Genomic DNA, 26,611 nt, shown 5'->3' with positions numbered 1-26,611 from the left:
GGCAAAGCCGTGGCGCTGGCCGGCACAGCCGCGCTGGCCGAAACAGCCGCGCTGGCGACTGTGGAGCACCTCCACCCGGGGAATTTCCTAGTCTGTGGGCAATAAAAACGCGGCGTCCACTCACCCTCTGCGCTTTCACTGGGAGCTGCAATCCTGAGCTGTTCCTAAACGGCCATCTTGGATCATCCTCCTTAATTAGATCAACATACGTGTTTTTTATGGAAAAGTCATTACTTTACCATTTGAGGACGACGTGTGTCCAAGACCATATACCTATCAGTTGCACGACTGCATCTTGGGCCTCCTGAACACCAACCAGTACTTTTTCTACTATGGGTACACTCCTGCCTTCCTGTACGCCGTCTCCTGCAGCATTGGTCCAGAGTCAAACTCTGGGCCGAGTGAGGCCCTTGGGTTTTTCCCCCAAGTGTTTAACTTACTAAAGGTATTGTTACTGTCACCAACAAAGCGCAATCTTTTAAATAGTTGGTCGGCTTCTCTTGATGTCAGTTTCTTTAGACACATTCTGATATCTTACTGCAGTGGAACACCACAGAGAAATAAAATGATTACACTACAGCTACACATAGCAACACGGCTGAATGTTGCAAACATAACGTGAGCAAAAGAAGCCATATTTTGGCCAACTGTGGTGGTTCACACCTATAATCCTAGCACTTTGGGAGGCTGAGGTGGGCGGACCATGAGATCAAGAGATCGAGACCATCCTGGCCAACATGGTGAAACCCTGTCTCTATTAAAAATACAAAAATTAGCTGAGTGTGGTGGCACGTGCCTGTAATCCCAGCTACTTGGGAGGCTAAGGCAGGAGAATCACTTGAACCCAGGAGGCGGGGGTTGCCATGAGCCGAGATTGTGCCACTGCACTCTAGCCTGGCGACAGAGCAAAACTCCATCCAAAAAAAAAAAAGCCATATTTCAAGGGATACCAATTGACTTATTCTATATATAATAGCCTGAAGTTGGAAAAGACTGAACTATAGCATCCCCAGTCACACTGGTTAGCTTTGAAATGATGTGGCCCAAGAAGAACTTCTGGGTGCTGGTAATTTTCATTCCTTGACTTGATTGATGGTTACATGGGTCCTCGTTTTGCAACACCTCTCTGAGCTGTGCATCCATGTGTTAACTGTTTTCCGTATGTGTGCTGTACTTTGATTTTTAAGAACATTTTACAAAACGCTATGATGGTCCAGGTGTGGTGGCTCATGCCTGTAAACTTTGGGAGGCCAAGGTGGATAGATCACCTGAGGTCGAGAATTCGAGACCAGCCTGGCCAACGTGGGGAAACCCTGTCTTTACTAAAAATGCAAAACAATTAGCTAGGTGTGGTGGCAGACACCTGTAATCCAAGTTATTCAGGAGGCTAAGGCAGGAGAGATTCGCTTGAACCTGGGAGGTGGAGGTTGCAGTGAGCTGGGAGCATGCCATTGCGCTCCAGCCTGGGCAACAAGAGTGAAACTTTCAAAAAACAAAAAATGCTATAACAATATAGGGTCTACTCGAAAATTATGAAAGGGAAAAAGGAGACTCTGGTACCCATTTTTTCCTCTTGTTTTCTTCCATCTAACTCCCACTATCTTCAAGGCCCCCAGGCTGCTCAGGATCCCTTGGGTTGACTTAACTCTCTAAGTGTCCTCTTGGAATGAGTCCCTTCCCTGTTTCTTTGTAACACAGCCCAGTCATTAATGAATGCGACCGATAAACTCCTCTGTGTTCATGTGTGGAGGACCTAATCCATGACCTCCATATGATATACATGGAAAGTGCTAGAGACTGTGTTTTTACCTATCAAAAGTAGGTGGGAATTTTACACCCCATTAAAACACTGGTGGAGTTTTTTGAAGATGTCGATCAGGAGGTTATGTGAGGAGGGAAGAAATAAGGGCCCATGAAAAGCATTTGAAAGACTGAAAAATTGATTATTTCATTTAAAGGAATGATCATTTCATTTAAACTGGTAGAGACAGTGCATTTAGCTATCAGAGTAGGTGGGAATTTTACACCCCATTAAAACACTGGTGGAGTTTTTTGAAGAGGTTGATCAGGGGGTTATGTGAGGAGGGGAAGAAATAAGCGCCCATGAAAAATATTTGAAAGACTGAAAAATTGATTATTTCATTTAAAGGAATGGTTCAGATTTTCGTATCTGGAAGGTGCTCACTTGAATTCAGTGGACTCCAGTGTCTCCTCTCCCCTGAGACACTGTGATTACTTTCACCAAAGCCAAAGGCAAGGGAACTCTACTTCACTTCTGCATACTTCTTCAGAGGATTCTAGATGGGAACCAGGGTTCACTCACCGTCCAACTATCAGGAGCTCTTTCTCTGATGCTTGCTTCCGCACCTTGGTGTAGAGGTCAATGGTGAAGAGGGTGCTGGCGCTGTTGAAGATGGAGGTCAGGGAGCTCATGAGAGAGGCCAGCATGACTGAAAGCATCAGGCCTCGCAGTCCTGGAGCCAGGAGACAGTACAAGCACTGGTTAGCAGCTGAACACTCTCTTGCTAAACCAGAGAGTGTTCAAAGATAAAAGCATCATCTGGAACATAGGTTAAGTGATGTCCTTTTCAATACTCAATCAGCATGTGGAGTTTCCTGCATATTTCCTGGTCACCTGAGAATAATCCAGTATAATTCAGTCAGGCACAGAAAGACAAACATTACATGTTCTCATTTACTTGTGCCATCTAAAAATCAAAAACGAACTCATGGATATAGAGAAGGATGGTTGCTAGAGGCTGGGGAGGGTAGTGCAGGACTAGAGGTGGCAGCAGGGATGGTTAATGCGTACAAATAAAAGCGAATAAGACCTGCTATTTGATAGCACAACTGGGTGACTATAATCAATAATAACTTAATTGTACATTATAAAATAAAGAGTGTAATTGAATTGTTTGCAACTCAAAAAATAAATGCTTGAGGGGACGGATTAAAGCAAAAATAATTTTAGTCCTAAACGTGAACTTAGAGATCATCTGCTGGAACTCAGTTTTAGAAGAGAAGAAACAACATCACACCATCTTTCTTAGGGTAGAGAATCTTGGCTTCCTCAAAACTTAAGAGAACTGGAGAGGAAGAAATCCAGTAGGTGGTTCCGCTAAAGAAGTCTTGGGAGTGGCAAAGCCAAGAGTTTTGAGCCATGATGGGAACTTCATCCTCCAGTTCCCTCTGCCCATTAGTAATGGCCCTAAGCCTCCCAGGACAGAGTGAATGGGGAGTATGTGGTGTCATGCTTGTGGGCCCTGGTCCCTCCCTCCCTCCCGTGTGTCAGGGTTGAGGAAAGTAGCAGAAGCGTAGCCAGCTCTTGATGAGCCTAAGGTACGAGATCACCTGGTCAAGTCCTGAGCTCTGTACCCTGTTCCATTTCTGTTCACCGTAGCAATGATCACCTTCTGGCATCCTAATTATTTGCATATTTCATATGTGTGATTTGTTTTCTATCTCAGACTAGTAGATTGTGAGTTCCAAGAGGTAGGGGACTTTGTGCCTACTCCACTGATGTTTTATTAGCACCAAAGCATTTCCTGGCACTTAGAAGGCACTCAGTAAATAGTTGCAGATTAAATAGATTGAGATCTATTATTTGATTATCACTAGCCCCCAAAAAAGCAGAATAAATAGTTTATCTCTAGGCCTTGTGTTTATAAGTTTATGACTTATGCAACTCTTTTAATGACAAATGGATTATTTAACTGTTCTTTGATGCCTCAGAAAACAGTCTTGAATCTGAAGGAGTAAGAATTTTTTTTTTTTTTTTTTTTTTTTTTTTTTTTTTTTTTTTTTTTTTTTTTTTTTTTTTTTTTTTTTTTTTTTTTTTTTTTTTGAGACGGAGTTTCACTCTTGTTACCCAGGCTGGAGTGCAATGGCGCGATCTCGGCTCACCGCAACCTCCGCCTCCTGGGTTCAGGTAATTCTCCTGCCTCAGCCTCCTGAGTAGCTGGGATTACAGGCATGTGCCACCATGCCCAGCTAATTTTTTGTAGTTTTAGTAGAGATGGGGTTTCACCATGTTGACCAGGATGGTCTCGATCTCTTGACCTCGTGATCCACCCGCCTTGGCCTCCCAAAGTGCTGGGATTACAGGCTTGAGCCACCGCGCCCGGCCAAGGAGTAAGAATTTTTATAGCAGTAATTGTACCCATTTCATCTCTGAAATTTTCAGGCCTAGCACAGGGCTGGTAGCCTGTGGAAGGTGCTCAAGAAAGAGTCTGATGAGTTGGACTGAATTAATGGAAGGTGGAAGAATTGTACCAAAACCCTTCCTTGGGGCTGTCCCAGAGGGACATTTTCCTACCTTGGGGCATCAGTTCCAGCACCATCGTTGCGTATGCGTAGTTAGTGCAGCCGACCTCAACACCACAGTATTTCACGCATTCAGAGGGTACCACACATGCTACCTTATCTGAGGAAGGGATTCAGAAGCAAGTCCAGTGAGGCCCAAATAGGCACAACCAATAACCATTAAGCAAAGAGAAAAGTTGTAAGATCATAAGAAAGAAAAGACATTTATTTGCCTGGAAACTGGAGATTGAACTTTGAACTCCATACCATAGATCTGGTCCCTCTATAGAACACAACCCCAAATACATCGTCCCTATAGCCTCTTGCACTGGCCCATGGGACAGGGGCCTCCTTGGGATGTGGCCTAGCAAGAGCAGTTGAGCAAAGAGAGAGAATGGACCCCATCCTCCGGGAAAACAGCAAAAGAAGAAATTCTTACAGAAACACAGAACTCTAGAGATGGGCAACAACAGGAAGTTAGGTCCTGTGTGTAGTCACATTTAGCCTAGTGTCTTTCACCTGCATCTGAGAAGAGGCATCGCTTGTGGTGGTCAGTTGGATGACTGTACCATGTGTGATGATGCCCCAGCTCTGTGGCAGTTGCACAATATCTTGATGGTTTTTTATTTTTGCTTAAACAGCATTACGACAACCGACAGGAAGAATTGATAAAGAATCACCCAGAATAATAACATCTCGGCATAGTAGCTTCTTTTCATTCCTTCCTAATCATTTTCCATAGAGAAATGTCTTTTTTTGTATAACTATTTTAGTTAAGATATTATTTTGCAAGTTTCTGTTTATATTTAATATCATAACCTCAGTATTTTCCCAAGTTTTCAGATACTCTTCAGTCTCCTGTTTCCATAAAGGAGGTGCACAGTAAAAATTTCTTTGGCCATTCGCCACTCATTAGATGCTTAGACTTTCTTTTAAGAGATGGAGTTTTGCTGTATTGCTCAAGCTAGTCTCAAAGTCCTGGCCTCAAGTCATTCTCCTGCCTCAGCCTATGTTTATAAGAGTAAAGAGGAGCCAACCCAAATGCCCATCGGTGGTAGACTGGACAGGGAAAATGTGGCACATATACACCATGGAATATTACACAGCCATCAAAAACGATGAGTTCGTGTCCTTTGTAGGGACGTGGATGAACCTGGAAACCATCATTCTCAGCAAACTGACACAAGAACAGAAAATCAAACACCACATGTTCTCACTCATAAGTGGGTGTTGAACAATGAGAACACATGGACACAGGGAGGGGAGTATCACACACTGGGGTCTGTCGGGGGGAAATAGGGGAGGGACAGCAGGGGATGGGGAGTTGGGGAGAGATAGCATGGGGAGAAATGCCAGATATAGGTGATGGGGAGGTAGGCAGCAAATCACACTGTCATATGTGTACCTATGCAACAATCTTGCATGTTCTTTACATGTACCCCAAAACCTAAAATGCAATAAAAAATAAAATAAAAAAGAATGGTCACACCTCAGCCAGGCGTGAGCATTCTTTACTCTTATAAACATTACAAAGCTGCAATAAGAGGTGATGTTCACTTAACAAGATTTCAGGGAAATCAACTAATGTCTTGTTCAGAAAACGTGAAGTGGATTAAGTGTTATCTGATGGATTATTCCAATAAAAATGAGTCCTCGATTAGCCAAGAAAGATTTGGTTATATTTCCTTCACTTTTCATAATAAAGGAAGTTGAATTTTTTTAAAGGAAGATTTTCAACACTAGCAGTTATTCTCAGCTGAGTCAGAAATTTACATATGCTCAACCTGATGCCAAAGCAGTGAAAATTGATTCAGTTCTTCAGTTTTCTGAGAGACACCAAGACCTTATCAATCAGAGATGTCACCATATTCAGCCAGTACAACTCACTTGACTCAAATTAACCCAGTTCTACCTCATGTTTTGCCATATTCTCTGGGCTTCCTTAAATCTAAGCATCTCATGAAAACAGAACTCACAGATTCAAATGTCTACCAGACAGGCAGACGGTATGAAAATAATAAAGAAATGGAATGTCCAATGTGCCAAATTTTCCTGCCTCCAACTGCTAAGAAAGCTGTTCCCTTCACCTGGAATTCTGCTTTTCCTCCCATCCAGAATGGATTTTCTGAATGTTTTATGACATTTTAAAAAGACTTCTCAGAATTCAAGCATAAAAAAGAGACACTATACGGATTCAGGGCTCACCTGTGTACAGAATGCGGCTGATCATCCCCGGCATCACCATGAGGAACATGGGCAGCAGCTTCAGGTAAGCACACATGATGCAAGCAGCCTTCACGTGAGACATGTCCTTGCCACACAGGCAGCGCTGCACAATGACCTGCCAGGAAAACGTGACACACTCATGAAATAACCCGAGGATGATTTCAAAGGTAGTGAGCCTTTGAATCATTCACCCTTTCCAGTGTGTGTTACAATAAGAAATGATGTGGATCAGTATACCAGAGAGCTATCTGCACTCCTGTGTTCATTGCATCACCACTCACAACAGCCAACATATGGAATCAACCTGAGTGTCCATCAGCAGATGAATGGGTAAAGAAAATGTGCATAAAACACAATGCAAAACCATTCAGCCACACATAACAATGAAGTCCTGTCATTTGCAGTAACATGGATGGAGCTGGAAGTCATTACATTAAGTGAAATAAGCCAGGCACGGAAAGACAAATATCACACATTCTCCCTCATATGTGGGAGCTAAACAAGTAGATCTTATGGAGGCAGAGAATATAATGGTGGTTGCCAGAGGCTGGGAAAGGGAGGCAGGGCATAAAGAGAAGTTGGTTCACAGGTACAAACATATAGTTAGAAGAAGAGCACTCTAGTGTTTCATAGTAAAATAGTGTGACTACAGTTAATGATAATTGATTAAATATTTCAAAATAGCTGGAAGAGAAGAACTGTAATATTAACACAATGAAAAGATTAAGATTTGAGGTAGTGAACATCCCAGTAACCCTGATTTGATCATTATATATTGTATACATGCATTCTATTGTGTACCTGATCTTGGAATCAGGTTGTCTGAGAATATGTAAATTTCTGAATCAGCTGAGAGTAACTGCATGTATACATGCATCAAAATATCACATGTACCCCGCAAAATATTATATATAAACAACTATAATATATATGTATATGATATATACATAACTATATCTAGATATATATCTAGATGTGATACATATACAACTGTGATATATATGTGTATATATAGATCTTTATGTATTATATAATAGTTGTTTATCGTATTTTGGGGGTACATGTGGTATTTTAATACATGTATACAATGGGTAATGATCAGTGTCTAATAATGTGCTTTGGAGCTATGATCAGGGTTTGAATCTTGATTCCTTTTGCATAGTATTTGAGCTCTGTGAGCTTCAGGTTTGTCATCTCAAAAATATGGTTATCTGTTGCAGGACTTAATATTTGGTATGATGTATGTAAGACCCTTGGTACAAAGAAATTAATATACATTAGCTACTATTAAAATATATCTGCAGCTCCCAGGCTGCAATGCAACAACAGTAGTGAAACCATGCCCCAAAGAATTAAAGAAACAGTGACTAAATTCTTAAGCCTACAGGATAGCAGATAACAACAACAACAACAACAAACAACTTGGCCGGGCGCAGTGGCTCACGCCTATAATCTCAGCACTTTGGGAGGCTGAGGTGAGTGGATCACCTGAGGTCAGGATTTCAAGACAAGCCTGGCCAACATGGGGAACCCCATTTCTACTGAAAATACAAAAACTAGCCAGGTGTGGTGATGCCCACCTGTAATCCCAGCTACTCGGGAGGCTGAGGCAGGAGAATCACTTGAATCAGGAAGGTGGAGGCTGCAGTAAGCCGAGATTGCGCCACTGTACTCCAGCCTGGGTGACAGAGCAAGACACTCTGTCTCAAAAAAGAAAAAAAAAAGGAAACAACTTTTAGAAACACTGAAACTCATCCACTTGTGAGATCAAGAAAAAAATGGCTGAAATTGGCTGGGACCAAAATGGCCAACTGAAGTCTGTGCAGAACAAGGTTGCTGAGGTAGCACCGTGAATTTCCACTGCATGTTTCATGTGAACTCCTCCAGAATTTGCATATGCAACCCACAAGGTAGCATGAAAAGATAACTGGACATGCCCAAGGTCTTTTCAGAACTTCCCTTCCCTTCCACCAATCACCTGCTAATCTCAGAATCCACCCTTTGAACCTTTTTAAATAAAAATACTGCCTTGAAGCCAGCAGGAGACAGATTGGAGCTTGACTCCTGTCTGCTTGTAAGTCTACTTGTGATAAAAAGCTTTACTTTAATCAAAAACACAGTGTTATAGTATTGGCTTCTAGTGCATCAGGCAGTGAGTTCCTTTTGCTGGATAACAGCAAGTGATGTGCCAGGTACAAAGCTGTCACTACTGACACCACCATAAGTTGTGGTTTAATTCGTGTCTTTCATATCGTAGGCATCATTACATAGTATCTCCCTATTGTTACGGGGCAGTTATCTCCTTGGCAAGTCAAGTTAGTTGTCAGGAAACACCAGGGTCAAGCAGCCATTGGAAGAAAACACTGAGACACTGATTTCTAGATTTCTTCAGAATATTCTGAACCCTCACCTGGTTATTAATCCAGTATAAGAGTCTTGGAAAAAATAATCCAGAGAACTTCAGAATTCCTACTTATGTTATGCAATCTCAACTAAGAATTTTGTAGCAAAGTAGGATGTCTACCCATAATGTCATAACTTCTTGGTATTTTTCTTCTCAAGGATTGTCAGAAAATAGAGATGCCTTTTTCTGCATAATTCTCTTCGGAGAAACAATCCATTAAGGATAGCAGTGGTGTCATTTTGTGCTGGGGGAGCAGACAGCATTTTTAGACAAAAGTGGTAGAGGTACAGCACAAATGACAGGTGAGCAGGGGAGCCCTGTCAGCAGTTGAGCAGGACCAGCATCAGATCTAAGGGGAAGGTAAGGCCACTTGCAGGAGGCAACCTAGGGAGTCAGAGAGGAAATATACATGATAAAGATGGTTCCACATGTGAATGATGACATTATGCATTCTTTGGTAGATATTTTGGTAAACTCATTACATAGAGAAAAATAAAACTCTGACCACTGATTCATACCAGGCTAAAAATTGTGAAATTATGAACTTGACGTTGACAGAGATTCTTCAGGAAGAAGGAAACTTCAAAAAACAAAAACTTAGGTGATATGAAAGAGAATACTCAGAAAACAGACAAAAAACGATATCATCGTTCAAGTTTGTAAACACAAAGGCAGAAAAAGTCCAGGAAAAAGTGGAGAAAGTCTCCTAGAAGATAGAGCAAAAAGACCAAGAGATGGAAAATAGGAAGAAAAGGTGAGAATAGCAGAGAACCAGCTGAGGAAGACCGACACCCAAACAGAGAAGGTCTCAAAAGGAAAAGAAAATGGAAGAAATCATAGAAAGAATACCGTCAAATTATCCAAGACATACATTAACAGGCTAAGCAAGCTCACAATTATAGATCCACACAATAGTGCATTGTGGGGAAATTTCAGAATACTGAGGACTGAGGAACGGCTTGCATCCAGAGACAAAGACACAGTCATATCCCAAGGATCAAGAATGACTTCAGAGCCAGGCACGGTGGCTCATGCCTGTAATCCCAGCACTTTGGGAGGCTGAGGCAGGCAGAATCAGGAGGTCAAGAAATAGAGATCATCCTGGCCAACATGGTGGAACCCCATTTCTACTAAAAAATACAAAAATTAACTGGGTGTGGTGGTACACACCTGTAGTCCCAGCTACTTGGGAGGCTGAGGCAGGAGAATTGCTTGAACCTGGGAGGCAGAGGTTGCGGTGAGCTGAGATCGTGCCACTGCACTCCAGCCTGGCACCTGGCGACAGAGCAAGACTGTGTCTCAAAAAAAAATTTAAAAAATAAAAATTAGGGTTGGGTGGTGGCATGCACCTGAAGTCCCAGCTACGGAGGAGGTTGAAGCAAAAAGAATCTCTTGAACCCGGGAGGCATAGGTTACAGTAAGCCAAGATTATATCATTGCACTCCAGCCTGGGTGACAGAGCAAGACTCATCTCAAAAAAAATAAAAAGACTTCAAGCTTCTCCACAGTGACGGTGAAATCCAGAAGACTGAGTCTATGACTCTGAGAAACATTATTTCTAACCTAGGACTGAATATATGAACAAATGATCAATCAAGGAAAGGTTAGAGTGAAGACAATTTCAAATATGCTAATTCACAATGTTTAACTCGTAGGAGGCCTAGCTCAGGAAGATACTAAAGGTTTTGATTTGCCCTGAAAGACGGAATAAACTAAGAAGACAGCAGGTGATACTGGAAAAAGAAATAAGCTGAGTAAGGCAAAAATGAATTCCCAAAGATGGTAGTGAAGGGCTCATTGGATAAGGTTGGACACCAAACAGAAGGAGCGCTGCCAGACTGTGAGAGGGCAAAGGCTCCAAGAGAACCTTTTATTCAATGAGTAATAATTAGCAAGAAAATTCAAAATGAAAAATTAAGAATTGGCCAGATGCGGTGGCTCACACCTGTAATCTCAGCACTTTGGGAGGCCAAGACAGAAGGATTGCATGAGTTCAGGAGTTTGAGATGAGCCTAGGCAACATAGTAAGAGCCTGTCTCTATTTAGAAAATAATGTTTTTAAAAAAGAAAGAAAAGAAAGAGTAATTAAAATTATTCCAGGAATAAGAAAAAGCTAAGGCAAAGCCAGGCACTGTTCATCACGTGGTTCAGCTGTGAATTACATTCAGGTAGTCACAGAAATGGTGGTGGCACTGAATGCTGATTTCTTCAAAATTGTTATTGACAGCTATTGGGAGGATGGGGAAACAGGTGTGCTTGCATGGGACTGAGAAGGGAAGGTTGAAGGACAGCTAAACTCATCCTTCATCATAGGGAAGCCACTGATAAAATCCTAAAACCAAAAGGGAGCAACATAAGCATTTATCTGAATCACTTGGGGATCAAGTGAATGAGTAGACTCCAATTCAAAGGGTCTAGATAGGGTCATAGTTATCTGAGTTTATTCTAGTGAGCTCCAAGGTGATGTCCATGCTGATGGCTCACAGACTGCACATTGAGCACAAGGATTTAGGGAACAGAAATAAATGCCAAAACACACACTTAAAAGAGCTGAAAGCATTTGCCTCTAAAGTATAAGAAATAGGGTAGAAAACAGGGAGCTATGCAGCTATTTTTAAATAGGCTTTGTAGAAGTGTTTGACTCTTTAAGCCGGGCATGGTGGCTCACCCCTGTAATCCCCAGCACCAAGGTCAGGTAGGTGTTCAAGACTAGCCTGGCCAACATGGTGAAACCCCATCTCTACTGGAAATGCAAAAATTAGCCGGGTGTGGTGGCTCATGCCTGTAATCCCAGATACGTGGGAGGCTGAGGCGGAAGAATTGATTGCACCTGGGAGGCAGAGGTTGCAGTGAGCTGAGATCATGCCACTGCACTCCAGCCTGGGTGACAGAGTGAGTGAGACTTCATCTCAAAAAACAATGAAGTGTTTGACTCTTTAGATGACATGTGTGCAAAATAGAAACTAAATATATTTCTGAGAGACAAGAAAGAACAAGAAACACATACACACATGCCCACACAAACACACACACTTCACCTGATTTGTGCACCAGTACCACAAAGCTGTAATGGGCGTTCCAAATACAATTCCTGGCCATGGAATATCCCCAGTGACAGGATCTCGGAAGATGTGGAAGGAGTCCTCCCGAGGTGTGTAGCACCTGGCATTGATTGTCAAGTTGTCCCCCTTGACTACGGACGGGATGGCATTCATGTACTTCTCGGTAAAGCTTTCATAACCTCCAACTTCGTTAAATGCTGAAAAGGTGTCAGAGTAAAATGAGATGTCTTACTGAAATCTAAGACGTCCAGTGTTTATGGTGACTATTTTTTGGTGAAAGTACACAAGCACCTCCTATCAGCCCAGTTGAATCCTCAGTGATCTTCTCTCAGGTCCATGTCTTTCTGGTACCCCCGCTGGCATTGCCATACTACCAGATTGCCTTTCACGAAGTACACAAAGCAAATAACTCTGGCTTGTCTTCCTATGTTGCTCTTTGAAGTTTTGAGTTAGTGTCTCTTTTAAGATAAAAATGAAGCTGTTACCCAACAGGCTGACACTGATGTATCACAACCATTTAGAGCATAAGCAAACTGGAAGGGTGAGCTAAGGTGAGCCTCATAGGATCAACCATCAGAAAGCCCCAACTCCTCTGAAAAGAACAGGAGCCAAAGGCCTCTCTTCTTGACCCAGAGTTTGGCTCTTTTTATCTTACTTGCAATCTCGTTTTCTGATGCAACACAAATTTTGCCTGTTACAATAAAAAATTGGAAAAATAATGAGCAGAAATTGGGGGTGGCAGGTTAGACATGACAAGTGAAAATGATGAGACTCAGCCTGTTTGCATCTAGAAAGGATAATCAGGTGCAGAAGAGAATTGTATTTGCTCTCAGAAAGCTGAGCTCAGGCATCTGGGGTCCTTTAATGTAGCTTTAAATGATGAAAAATTCATCAGGCTATTATACAATTGTAGGGTTGAGTTAACATTAATTTGCTTGATTATATAGCTAAAGGCCTACTATGTGCCAAACACTGTGCTGGGATCATGTGCAAAATAAATGTGCAAGGCAGGAACTTAGGAGAGTGGAGGATACAGACAATACAAGGAAGTTGCTTTGATTAGATAAACATGGTTTGTAACAAAAATACATAGGAGACCCTAAGAGATGAGAGTCCCCCTCTTCATCCTAAAGATGGGAGAATTGAGGCTTAGAAACCCTGATCCCAGGGAGTGCATCACTGAGGCCAGAAACCAAAGCACCATGAATAAGACCAGCACAGAAGTTCTGGGAAACCGAATAGAAAGTACACAGAGAATTGATGCTAACAACCTCTGGAGTAGCACTGTGCAATGGAAACATTCTGCATGATAGAACTGTACTGTATTTATGCCATCCCGTATGGTAGCCACTAGCCATATATTGTACACCTGAAATAGGGCTAGGTAAATGAGAAACAATTTTTAGTTTTCAGTAGCCATATGTAACTAGAGGCATTTATATTGGTTTAAAACCACCAGCTGTCACTGCATATTTGTTGTCTTTGTAGTTCTTTGAGTTTTTGCTTCATGTACCTACAAGCTGTGTGATTAGATACATGCACATTCAGGATCGTTGCATTCGGTGTAGCTTTAGTGGGTAGAGCGTGCTGACAGGACAGGGAAGAGATACTTATTTTCACCCTATATCCTTTTTACTGTGTGTATGGATTTCCTATGCAAAGAGAAATACCATAATAAGAGAAAACAAAAATTGGCAAGCTGTAAATTAATCAATATTGTTTGATGGCAATGAACTGATACTATAAAGTAAGCATTTTGAAGAAAAAGCCAACCGGTATTTATGTACTGTAACAATGTCTTATAATACATTTTCATACAAAATAGTCATAATGAGGTTAAGAATGTTTTGGATGAAAATCCACTACAATACATTGTTAGAATACACAAACATAGGTTGTGTATTATTCAGTTGAACTAATACTCAGTTCTCAGATTGTTTCCTACTGTTAAATCCTTCATTTCATAAAAATTCTATGTAAATTAAAGGTTTCCAGACTTTGAATCTAGTGCACAAATACTTGTGTAAAATTATCAACCCAATGGTACTGATTTTGTCTGTCCTTAACACAGAGAAATTAAGGTTAAATGAGATAACTTATCTAAGCAATAATTTTTAAAAGAAAGTAATGTTCTCCTCCTCCCCTACCCATTTCCTCATGCTGAGATAATAAAGCAAGAAAGAAATCAGGCAGATATTTCAGTGATGGGGATTATATAAATGACTGGAAAACGTGCCCAGATGGAACTGGAAGGCATCCCAATAAAGAGCAGACAGACTGAACAGAAACAAGTCCCATGATTTCCAGCCCCTGGGCACTGCACACAGGGTTCTCACTTACCAAATGCCATGAGAATAAAAGAGCCAATCAGCATAATGATAGTCTGGAGGGTGTCTGTGTAAATCACCGAGGCCAAGCCCCCTGGTGAGAGAAAAGAACCCCAGGGCATTTTATCCATGTGTCCTCATGTATTTATTACCTTCACCACTAGGTGATTCTCCACCCAGAACCCTGAAAACGACTCAGCAGAAGACATCAAAATCTCCTGGGTGAGCCACAAGCTTGTCCTGGCATCATGGTGTCCTCAGCATTGGTTCTACTTCTCATGCCTTGCTCTGATTAAGTTTCTGTGAATTCCCGTGAAATTTCATTTTTTTTTTTGTGAGTTTTTGAATATTAAGTTGGGGAAAAGGCAGCACTTCAATACCATGAAAGTTTATCTTAACAGTCCCTCAGTTGACCCCCATTCAGCACAGTGCACCTGCTCTAAAATATCTAGCAAAACCACTTTTGCTCTAGCGCTGGAACATAACATTGTTTCATTAATTCAATACCAGATATAGTTACTGTGTTTTGTGTTTTGGTATAGTGGAAAAAAAAAAACACCCAAACCAAAACTCTTTTTCAATTCTGGACTAACTAGGCTGTCAGTCAACAAGATATTCCCTTTATGAGAGTGTCATGGGAAAACAAGATGAATCCTGAAAACTCATGCCTTTATCTCTCCCTTATTATAAAACACATGCTCTGTGAAAGTTTTCTTTTCCAAAATAGAGACCCTTATGCCAAACCCTAACGAAATGGGGCTGGGAGGCCATGTAAGTAGGCCCTCCTACACCTATGCCTGTAACAGGAACTGTTGCAAGACATTATCCCAGCTAGAACTTTCTGGTTAAGCCACTTCTGTGAAGACTGTCTCCTAGCAACAGCCAGTGCCACCAATGAACAAACACCACCTCCTGCAATAAGCAGCTGAAACAATCATCTATTTCAGAACAGCTTATGTGGATTCTCCCTCTCTGTCTTTATAAGTCTCCCTTTGCCTCAACCCCCTTGGAAGTGCCTGTGGTCTGTCATAGCACATGTATCCTGGTTTGCAAACCCTCACTATTCCCGAAGAAACACCTCATTTTGGAGAGTTGCTTATTTTAGGTTGACAGCTCAAATGCACCAAAATGGCCCCAAAATTGTCCTAGCTGGTATTTTTCCTTAGGTTTTCCAACTCAGCTGGTATTGTTTAATTTTTATAAGTTAATATACATGAGAAGCATATCAACATACCTGGTTCATGAGAGCCTGCTTGGACTATTACCACACACCGTCTCCCGCCAGCAACCCGCTGCTCCAGTTTTCCTCTTTTAACTGTGCCATTCACGGCCATGGCCATGCCCTGGCATCCTGTGTTCATTTGAACCTCACCTTGCATTTGCCAGCCTCCTATCTGAGCTGCTGTTTCCTTGTGGATGATATGCTAAATTCTAAGTGCCAATCTGGGCACCAAACTCATAGTTGAACCAAATTACCTGTTTTGTATGCTCTAGTTGTGTTTCTGGTGCTGTGCTTGACTCACATAGTGGGAATGAAATGGTGTCTTTACCTTGGCAGTGACACAGCTAACACTGAGAATGCTAATTGCAGGTTGGGTTGGGATCAGCAGAAGACAGCCTGAGTGAGCAAAATATCCAACATACTCACCAGTGATGGTATAAACAGCAGTGATAGCCAAGAGGATAAAGATTGCCAGGTAAAGGTCCAGTCCCAAGGCCAGCTGGATGAATATGGCTCCAGAAAATATATCTGACTAAAAAGGGAACAGTCAGGATGAGAAGGAAACGTGCATTTCAGGCCACTGGTTTCTCTGCTCCAATGTCCACTCTTCTCAGCCCTTCTTTTCCTGGTAGACTCCTACTTATCTTTCAGGAATCCACTGAGACGACCCCAGAGTAATACCTTTCATAAAGCCTCAAAAAACAATTTTCACTATCTTCACTCTCTTCTATATTCTCATAGAAGTTAGTTCATTGCTCAGTTAAGGTGCTTTTTAAATGAGGTGACATGTCCTGAGAACTTTTTCTGTATCATGAGGCTTAGAGAAGCTGAGTAATTGCTTATAGAAAGCCCCTGGACTGTGATGGAGAATATATTCTATTGTGTGTGTTTCATGTACTATAAAATTTATTAATGGCAAAAACCGCAATTACTTTTGCAACAACCTAATATATTGGATAGAAAATATATACAAAAATAGCCTAGGTGTGGTGACTCACGCCTGTAGTCCCAGCACTTTGGGAGGCTGAGGCAGCCGGATCACAAGGTCAAGAGATTGAGACCATCCTAGCCAACATGGTAAACCTCTGTCTCTACTAAAAATACAAAAATTAATTTGGTGGCGTGTGCCTGTAGCTATTCGAGAGGCTGAGGCAGGAGAATCGCCTGAACCCAGGAGGTTGCCGTGAGCTGAGATCATTCCATTGCCCTCCAGCCTGGCAACAGAGTGAGACTCTATCTCACACACATAAAAAAAGATAGTATGTACAAAAATAGAAAGCAACCAAATAACATTGTTTCATATATGTTCCAAATAAATATATGGAACAATGATTTATAATTGTTTCAATTGGGGGGTTATGATTATTTATGAAATTGAGGGGGAAATGCAGAATTAATTTAGATTGTGCAGACTGTGCTGTAAATGCATGGTGCTGGTTGGAAATCAACTAAATACATGTGTCTCTAACCATCCTAGGGGCCCTTAGGTCTAACCATAAACAAAAGGAGACTAATCAACTTAGAAATCTCTCTAAGACAAACATATTTCAGTAGGAAGTACATTTTTCTGTCTACAATGTTCGGCTCAGCATAATTAACATGAATAATTCAGGACAATTTCCTGCTAGCTGTTACATATGTATGTGTATATATATACATATATATGTACATATATATGATTAGTTATGTATGTTAGTATACATATGTAACAGCTAGCAGGAAATTGTTATTTACATATATGATTAGTTATATATGTTAGTTAACATATATAAACATATATGTACCTATATGTGATTATATATGTTAGTATACATTATATATGTGTGTGTGTGTGTATATATATATATATATATACACACATATATATGTACATATATACGATTAGTTATGTAAGTTACTATACATATGTAACAGCTAGCAGGAAATTGTTAAAATTAGTATTCTTGTTTGCCAATGAGAATGTTTATAATTATCTGTTTGTTTTAACTTTCCTAAAATTATAAACAGAACCATTTTAAGAGATGAATTGGGTAACATATTTTCTCTCTTCTGGAAAAACTTAAGCTGCCAATGGATTATCTCTTCCTTGAAACCTTGAAAGAATTTACCCCCTACCCTTCTCCATGTCCCCAAACTAACCTGTCAGGTAGGTATTATCATCATTTTAAATCTGAGGAAACTGAGGCTTAGGGAATTTGTCCTGGATGACGCGGCTAGAAAGTGGTAAGCTCAGGATTTAAACCTGTGTGGTGTCTCAGAAGCTTATATGGTTAAACATATTGTTATACTGTTATCATGGGATTTTTACTTAATGAAATATGTCGGGGAACACTTAGAATAGATAAAATATTCTAGAAAAACGGTGAATGTGGCAGCATAGTTTGTGAACTTCCATGAATCTCTACATTAGACAAAGCAAGTGTATAGCAAAACCAACAAAATTAGATGACGGGGTATTTCCACGAGGCCCCAAAGGCAAGAAGGCAGGTGCAAATCAGCCTTAGCCACAAAACCTACATGGCAGCAAGATCTGGGAGGAGGCAGAAACAGCAGCTTATCTGCAGAAACTTATAGTTAGACATCCCCACATAGCCACCAGGTGACCACTGGGAAGCACAGTGGAACAATTGCGGGACTACAGCAGAGCATGGAAGGGGTTTTGCTTTAATAACCAGTGGGCAACTGTAAGGGCTCCTTGGTAAGTTTTGAAAGGGTTCAGAGTAGTCCAGGTCAAACAAGCTCTCAAAACTAATGGCCAAAGCTCCCTTTCAGAACAGGGACCTACACTGAGGAGAAACTTCTATTAAGTGGCAACAAAATTTGGCAAAATGAGGAACACCATGTTTGATGATACATTAGTCTTATGATGGGGATGGAGGAAAACTGCAAATAAGTTCGGAATTCATTTTTAGTTTGTTTTTTGTAGCAGTATGGGTGAGGCAATTCTGAAATCATTTTCTTTTTAAAAGTATTTACTTATTTTTGTTTGGGCCAGGCACAGTGGTTCATGCCTATAATCCCAGCGCTTTGCGTGGCCAAAGTGGCTGGATGAGTTGTCAATTTATGCTTTTGTTATCTGTGGTTTTGAGGCCTTACCCAAAAAAAGTCTTTTTTTTTTTTTTTTTTGAGGCAGAGGTTCGTTCTTGTTACCCAGGCTGGAGTGCAATGGCGCGATCTCGGCTCACCGCAACCTCCACCTCCTGGGTTCAGGCAATTCTCCTGCCTCAGCCTCCTGAGTAGCCGGGACTACAGGCACGCGCCACCATGCCCAGCTAATGTTTTGTATTTTTAGTAGAGACAGGGTTTCACCATGTTGACCAGGATGGTCTCGATCTCTTGACCTCGTGATCCACCCGCCTCGGCCTCCCAAAGTGTTGGGATTACAGGCGTGAGCCACCGCTCCCAGCCCCAAAAAAATCTTTGCCCAGACCAATGTCCTAAAGATTTCTGAAGCCATTTTTGATGGATTATAGGATGGAGCAAACAAATTGTGTATGTGTGCACCCGTGTGCGTGTGTGTGTGTGTGCGTGCGTGTGTGTGTGTGCACGTGTGTGTGTGAGTTGATGACTTGGAGAGTCAGGATTTTCAATTGTGGAAGAAGGAACATATGAATATAGAATTGTAGAAGGCAATAAAATACTATGTAGAGCTGGATTGGAATTGGAGGTATTAGTGGGAACTCACGTTTTGTAAACTATGTATATGTATGTGTATAGTTGCCCGGAAACTATATGTATGTGTGTATATGAATGTATGTATTTATGTGTGTGCATTTATACGGGTGTATGTATGCATTTATTTCCTAATTCTGTCAGCTAATAGAGTCAAGAAAAAAAGTCAACTTAATAAGTACACTTAGCACTCAGATTTTGGTTTCTAAAACCCTTCCCCACTAAAGGAGCCAGGGATGTCCCAGAAAAATAGGTGATTCCAGGGCTGGAGGAGGGCTGGTACAAGATGAGTCTGAAACATTTTGTTATGCCAGAATTTAAGAAATTGCTCAATAAAATGATGGGAGCATGCCCTATCCTTTACACAGAATCCAGTTTGGGGAGCTCTCACTGGCCAAATATGGCATGAGTATCAAAATAACTACATAAAATAATATTTGTAAGCCAATGATAAATAGAAATGTGTCAGTCCACATCAGTTATAGATAAATAGAGAGGGGAAGACTCGTGCCCTCAGTAGCCTGCTGAATGCTGGATGGGAACTATGGAAGGAGTGCCAGAGTTGAAAAATTATTTGTCAACTGTCCTAGTAAAGATTGGATCTGATAAGATCATTTATGAATGCTGAATCTACTGGAAAATTTCGAAGAGGAACTGAATATTTGAGTGGTTTAAAGGATCTAGCACAGATCCTTTTGGTTACAGGGGAAAATAAAACAATAATTCTGTATTGGAGAAATTGGGCAACACTTCGATCAGGTGATCATAATTAACATCACCATTAAGGAACAGATGGGTACCGAATGCTTCTAGATAGGATACTTTTAGTACGACACGTCTCTTATGCAGTATTCCAGCCAAGAAGAACGTATAACCTGAATCCAACTATGAAGAAATATCAGGCAAGTCCAAAATAAAGATTGTCATATTAAGAAGAGTGGAGGAGGGACTCTGTCCTTCAAAAATGTCAATGTCATCAAAGACAGAAAAGGGGTACATAGAAATGTTCCAGATGAAAGCAGGCTAAAGACATTTGGCAACTGAATAATACCTGACCCTAGACCGCATCCTGTACTGGAGGAGAAAGGATGATAAACAGGATTATTTCTGAGTCAGTTGACAAAGTTGGAATTTAAATTGTAGATAACTGTATCCATGTTATGTTTGCTTGAGTTGATAATTCTGCTGTGGTTTTGCAAAAAATTATCCCTGTTTCTAGGAATAATGATATACCCGGAACGCTTAGTTTAAAAAACCATCATTTTACAACTGCCACAGTAAAGACTGGATCAGGTAAAAATCACTGGATCAGGTAGAATCGTCAATGAATGTTAAGTCTGGGGGAAAATTTACACTGAAATTTTTGAGATCAAAGGGCAATGATGTATGTAACAATCTCAAATAGTTGAAGACATGTGAGAAACACTTTGGGAGGCCAAGAGGGGTGGATCATTTGAGGTCAAGTGTTTGAGACCAGCCTGGCCAACATGGTGAAACCCCATCTCTACTAAAAATACAAAAAAATTAGCCAGACATGGTGGCGCATGCCTGTAATCCTGGCTACTGGGGAGGCTGAGGCAGGAGAATCACTTGAAACTGAGAGGCAGAGGTTGCAGTGAGCCAAGGTTGCACCACTACACTCCAGCCTGGGAAACAGAGCAAGACTCTGTCTCTGTTTCTTTGTAGAACTTGGGGCTGGAAACAGGTATAGCAGGAGATGGTTGTATTTTTCTCTAAGATTTGAAATAAAACCTAACATTTTATCATTCCACCCGACTCTATTGCACATTGGGGTTTTTCAGGAATACCAACTAGTATTGAGGGAAGATTTCACTTTAAAAAAAATGTTCACCATTTCAGAAAAAGAATGTTACCTGTGGTGTTGCCCCTCGTGCATATCTGCCTCTGTCTGCATTTGTGGCTATTTTCATTCATACTGATTTTATACTCATCCACAGAGGGGCGATGATTACACCACAGCATTTTAACTTTTTATGTAGTTCTACTTAATCATTTCCATGTTAAAACACACTTTATCTTATTATGAATTCCTTGACCTTTGTTTCTATTATATAGTACTATTAAAGAATTAAATCCATGGTTTTGAATTTATATGTAAGTAGTTGACATAGTATCAATGAATTTTTTTAAAGAGATCTGGCACTACTCCAGATCACTCAGGCTGGGGTGTAGTAGCATGATCTTAGCCCACTGTAATTCAACTCCTGGACTCAAGTGAGCCACCATACCTGGCTAAATATATATATGGTATTTTTTATAGAGATAAGGGTCTCACTATTTAGCCCAGGCAGGTCTAGAACACCTGGCCTCAAGTGATCCTCCTGCCTCAGCCTCCAAAAGTGCTGGGATTATAGGCAGACGTCACTAGGCTCAGTCACCAATGACATTTTTTTTTTATCGTGGTGAAACATATATGACATAAAATTTATCATTTTAACCATTTAAGTATATAATTCAGTGGCATTAATTACGCTAACAATGATTATAGGCCGGGCGCGGTGGCTCAAGCCTATAATCCCAGCACATTGGGAGGCCAAGGCGGGTGGATCACGAGGTCAAGAGATCAAGACCATCCTGGTCAACATGGTGAAATCCCGTCTCTACTAAAAATACAAAACATTAGCTGGGCATGGTGGTGCGTGCCTGTAATCCCAGCTACTCAGGAGGCTGAGGCAGGAGAATTGCCTGAACCCAGGAGGCGGAGGTTGCGGTGAGCCGAGATCGCGCCATTGCACTCCAGCCTGGGTAACAAGAGTGAAACTCCGTCTCAAAAAAAAAAAAAAAAAAAAAGATTATAAATTATTTTTCATAGTAAAGAGGAATCGCAATGATTCGCTTGCTATAAAGGATTGTATTGAAAACAATAGTCAATATCTGAATAAAGACTGTAGATTAGATAATAGTTTGTATCAAATCTCAATGCACATGTTACTGCAGGTTGAGAACCAGTGAACAGGATGACCTTTTTCCAATCTGGGCAGAGGAGACCTATGAGAACTGTCCTGTCCTAAGATCTCATAATTACCTGTTTAATAAGTAACTAGGACACAATCTGTTATCAGAGTCTAAGAGTATACAGAAGGTCATGTCTAAGATTAATCGTGATTAATGTCACTTAAAACATAAAACTGCAGGCAAGAATGGACTCCTGCTAAGGTGTCTTTCCAGCCAACCATGGACTCTGCACAGCCACAGACACACAAATGACTTCCCTGCACCCGCACCCAGCTCACCAACATTCTGTCCCTCCCCATCCACCAGTAACCCTCCAGCCTGGGTATTTGCATCCCTTGAGGGCTGTTTCGCTGTGCATTGTCCTCTGTTCTCTGCCTTCATGCCTGCTCATGTTCCTTCAAACCATAAAGCTGTAGTGTCAGCACCAGAGGACAACTGGGAGATTGGCAAGTCCAACAATTTGAGGAACGTGTGAACCCTAAGCCCCTGACACCTGTGAGCTCCTCTGTTTCCCTCTGCCTCGCCTAACCTTCCCATCTTACTGCCTTAGCCAAATGGTGAACTCAAAAATCTTTGCTACCCCAACACAAGGCTCAATAATATGCAGTCATTGCTGGGCAGTGCCCACTTTGCATTGGGAAGGCTCATGCCGTCTAATCTAAACAGCTGGTTCACTTCCAACAATGACTCAGTTTGACAGGAGCAATAGGAAAGGTCAGCTTTTTCTCTCACAAACTCTGAGACACCTGCCTAGATTATAAACTTGAGATGATTTCATTAGTGACTGACACATGAGGAGCAAATATGTTAGCCTTTGTTTTTTACATGTGCTGCTGAATCTCCAAATTCCTTCCATCTTTCCTCACTGATTATCTTCAAAAAATATAACTTTTGTTGTTGTTGTTTTTGAAATGGCATCTCGCTCTGTCTCCCAGACTGGAGTGCAGTGGTGTGATCTCAGCTCACTGCAACCTCCGCCTCCTGGGTTCAAGCTGTTCTCCTGCCTCAGCCTCCCAAGTAGCTGAAATTACAGGTGTGCACCACGATGCCTGGCTAATTTTTGTATTTTAAGTAGAGATGGGGTTTCACCATGTTGGCCAGGCTGGTCTCGAACTCCTGACCTCAAGTGATTCACCTGTCTCAGCCTCCCAAAGTGCTGGGATTACAGGCGTGAGCCACCGCCCCGGCCCCAAAATTGTAACTTTATAAAAGAGTACTTAAAATGTACTTTAATTTTTTAACACTTATTTTTGACATGGGTATTACCATGGTGGTCTTAGATAAAGTAGAATGAATTTAAGAAAAATCAGTATAATAATACAAAGTACCTTCCTTGTGGCTTAAACTGAAAATGAAAATGTAAACTTGGACATGCTCTGAGAAAAAATATAAAGGTTATCCTGAGGTAGAAAAAGTAGGAGGCCAGAGAAGTCTTCCCTTTACTAAAGAGCTGTGTTGTTTGAATGAGACATTTTGTTCTTTTTGTACATTCATTTTTTCATATCCTTGATGAGAGGGCAGATTTATACCCTGGAGTCTCTCATGACTTAAAAGTCTACCACTTTATGAACACGGGATCTTTGAAGCTCCCTTTTTCCCCATAGGGCTTGGAAGAGACACCCCTGAGAGTTTAAGACATCCATATGGCATAACCCTTGAAAGGCTGTTGACAGTCTATACATCCAGCTCTCTTATATTAGCACTCTGGCGCTGTCTGACAACCTCTTGAAGCTAAAATGTCAGGAGGCTCTGAACTCACAGAGATTGACAAAGTCACACAGATGAAGAGGGAGAGGATGGAGAGGTAGACCTGGAGTCGCTCCCCACCAAACCGCTTCTTGAGATATTCTGGCATGGTCATCACCTGCAGAGACAGACATTGACAGGAAGTTACCCTTAAGTCCCTGTGTGTTCAGATTATTCAGCATTTCCTAAGCACCTGTAAGTGAAAGGGCTGTGTATGGCCCCTTCCTTGTGATGAAACCATGGCTTCTGTTCATGGAGGTAGACCTGTTACCTTGGACAGTGACTGGCAGAAGGTGGATTCTTAAACCATGCTTCTGAAGAGAATGGCACACCCATTGATAACTCCAGCCAAGGTCTCTCTCCTGACCTATCTGTAGATCTCACTTTCCCAGTGCCAGCTGGGTGTCTCCACCTTAGTGTCCTGAATGCACCAAACACTTAACCTGTTGCAAAATGAAATCATTACTCTCCTTTTCATCCATCATTTACCTCTAATCTGGAATCCCTGGCTCCATTAATGGTGGCCCTCAAGCACCCCAGCCCTCAAGCTTCAAGTCTCAGAGCTGATCATAATCCTCCCCCTCCACTGCCTTCGTCTTTACTCTGCCATCAAACCTGTCATCTCTACTCCAGGGTCGTCATGCAGGGACACCACTGATTTCCCAACTGGTTGCGGCCACATTCTATACTGGAAACGTCTCTAGGCAAGAAATTTGACTTTTGTCTTCTGTATATTACTAGCAATAGGCCAGGTGAAGGACAGAAACCCAGGTTTCGTGATTGAAGAGAAAGAGTGAATGAATGAATGCCTGAAAGATACACCTGACAGATTTACCCAGAATACCTATGAATATGGAACTGGCCCAATCGTCCCATAGAATTGATGTCTGTGGTTTCTTTGAATAAGCATAGAAACTGATCCTCCCAGTCTTGTAGAAAGTTACCTTTGTCTTATCTCAGTTCCTGTCTCAGAAAATCAATAATCAGGCCTCCTGGATAGGGTCAAAGAGCTGAAACTCAGGAGATCACCACACGTGAACAATGAGAAGCCAGACCCCTCACCTTTTATAATTGTCTAACCCATCATCTGCTTCCTGTTGACTGACTTCTCTTCCTTATCCGCCCCCTCATTCCTGTTTTCCCACACATGGTTATATATCTTCCCTGCTATATAAACCCCTTATTTTAGTCTATCAGGAAGATGGGAGTTGAGACTGAGCTCCCATCTCTTTGGCTGCAATACCCCAAAAAGCCTTTTTTCTTGGCAATATTCATTGTCTCAGTGATTGACTTTCTGTGCAGTGAGCAGCAGTGCCTAGAACTGAACTCTGGCCTTCTGGTAACAGATACTCACCCCTGCCTTGATATAGATGGGGACAAAGATCCATCCAAGAATCGGCAACATTATTGAGGACTATGAGGAACCAAAATAAGAGAGTGAGATGTTAAAGAGGCTTGGCTTGTGGAGCTTGTCCTTATATGACCTCTGAGTCTGAAAATTAAAAAGAAAAAAAAAAAGTTGGCTTAATCCTGTCCCATTCAAACAATTATCCTGAGACAACTGTGAGTTCCTTTTTTTGTTTCTGTAACTCGGGCCACCATTTTCTGGGGCTTAAGTTGCCACAAAATATGTGTGGTGAAAAAGGGAAAGAATATAAGGGATCTGATCCCAGTGGAACCCCCACAAGGTCATATAATCTTTGCCAAAGGATTGCATAAATGAAAAGTAACGGAGGATGAGAAAGGAATCTGGAAATAGAATATCCCCAGTGTTCCCCAAGTCTTGCCACATCCAATGATGATAATAATATAATCTAGCATAAATATGTAATTTTTACAAAGAATCTTTTCATATATCACTTATGCTGCTCTCAGTCTAAGTGAGGCAGATGTGAGAAGCACAGTTATGCTTATCTTACAGAGGGGAAACTTGAGCCTTACAGAGATTAAGGGAGCCCAAAGTCATAGTCACAGGAGGTGACTTGAGTTCTCTGCAGCCTGCTTGTCACACCCACTTGGTACACAGGTCATTCTGCCATGCCTCTGGAGACTGATTTCATTCTAGTGTCCAAGGCACTATTAAAACAAAGCTTCGGCCATAGAGCCTATCTGGAGGCTGGATCCATCCTGGACTCCCGGATATTACTAAAGTAAAAGTAGGGGCAGAATCTTCAACAGGAGAGGGGCACAGGCATTTGTGATTGCTCAAGGTCACTTTGAGTTCAACCTAGGATAGTCTGTTTAAACTTTCAATATGACCCAAGTTTCCTTTACATAGGCATCCCCTTCTGCCCAATGTGCACATGCATGTACATGAAAACATCAGAGAGTAACATAAAAGAACAGAAAAACCCAGGCAACTCAAGAACTATTGGCGGCACATCCGTCACATGTCCAGCCGTGTGCTACAGCAAACTTGTCCATCCTGTGGTCCAAGCTAGCTTTGAATGCAGCCCAACACAAATTTGTAAACTTTCTTAAAACTTCACAGGTTTGGCCGGGCGCAGTGGCTCACGCCTGTAATCCCAGCACTTTGGGAGGCCGAGGCGGGTGGATCACGAGGTCGAGAGATCGAGACCATCCTGGTCAACATGGTGAAACCCCGTCTCTACTAAAACTACAAAAAATTAGCTGGGCATGGTGGCGCGTGCCTGTAATCCCAGCTACTCAGGAG

The 26,611-nt window shown here is 41.6% G+C and overlaps 1 protein-coding gene across 3 annotated transcripts in view; it reads right to left on the bottom strand.

Annotated features, from left to right (window-relative positions):
- Positions 1-26,611, bottom strand: part of SLC5A4 (solute carrier family 5 member 4) — a 56,022-nt gene that overhangs the window by 14,835 nt on the left and 14,576 nt on the right. For 2 of the 3 annotated variants that reach the window (XM_017536342.2, XM_017536343.2), the window contains exons 4-11: positions 25,292-25,351; positions 23,951-24,055; positions 15,970-16,075; positions 14,335-14,415; positions 11,971-12,191; positions 6,508-6,643; positions 4,316-4,423; positions 2,324-2,474 (exon numbers count right to left, since the gene is read on the bottom strand). In XM_017536342.2, coding sequence (XP_017391831.1) covers positions 2,324-2,474; positions 4,316-4,423; positions 6,508-6,643; positions 11,971-12,191; positions 14,335-14,415; positions 15,970-16,075; positions 23,951-24,055; positions 25,292-25,351 — 968 coding nt within the window. The remainder of the gene's footprint in view (positions 1-2,323; positions 2,475-4,315; positions 4,424-6,507; positions 6,644-11,970; positions 12,192-14,334; positions 14,416-15,969; positions 16,076-23,950; positions 24,056-25,291; positions 25,352-26,611) is intronic. The other variant, XM_037741266.1, reaches the window with a different exon arrangement.

Source organism: Cebus imitator, unplaced genomic scaffold, assembly GCF_001604975.1.
Source record: "Cebus imitator isolate Cc_AM_T3 unplaced genomic scaffold, Cebus_imitator-1.0 Scaffold97, whole genome shotgun sequence".
Lineage (NCBI taxonomy): Eukaryota > Metazoa > Chordata > Mammalia > Primates > Cebidae > Cebus > Cebus imitator.
Note: the sequence above shows the minus strand (reverse complement) of the source record. Positions and strands in the feature narration are given on the sequence as shown.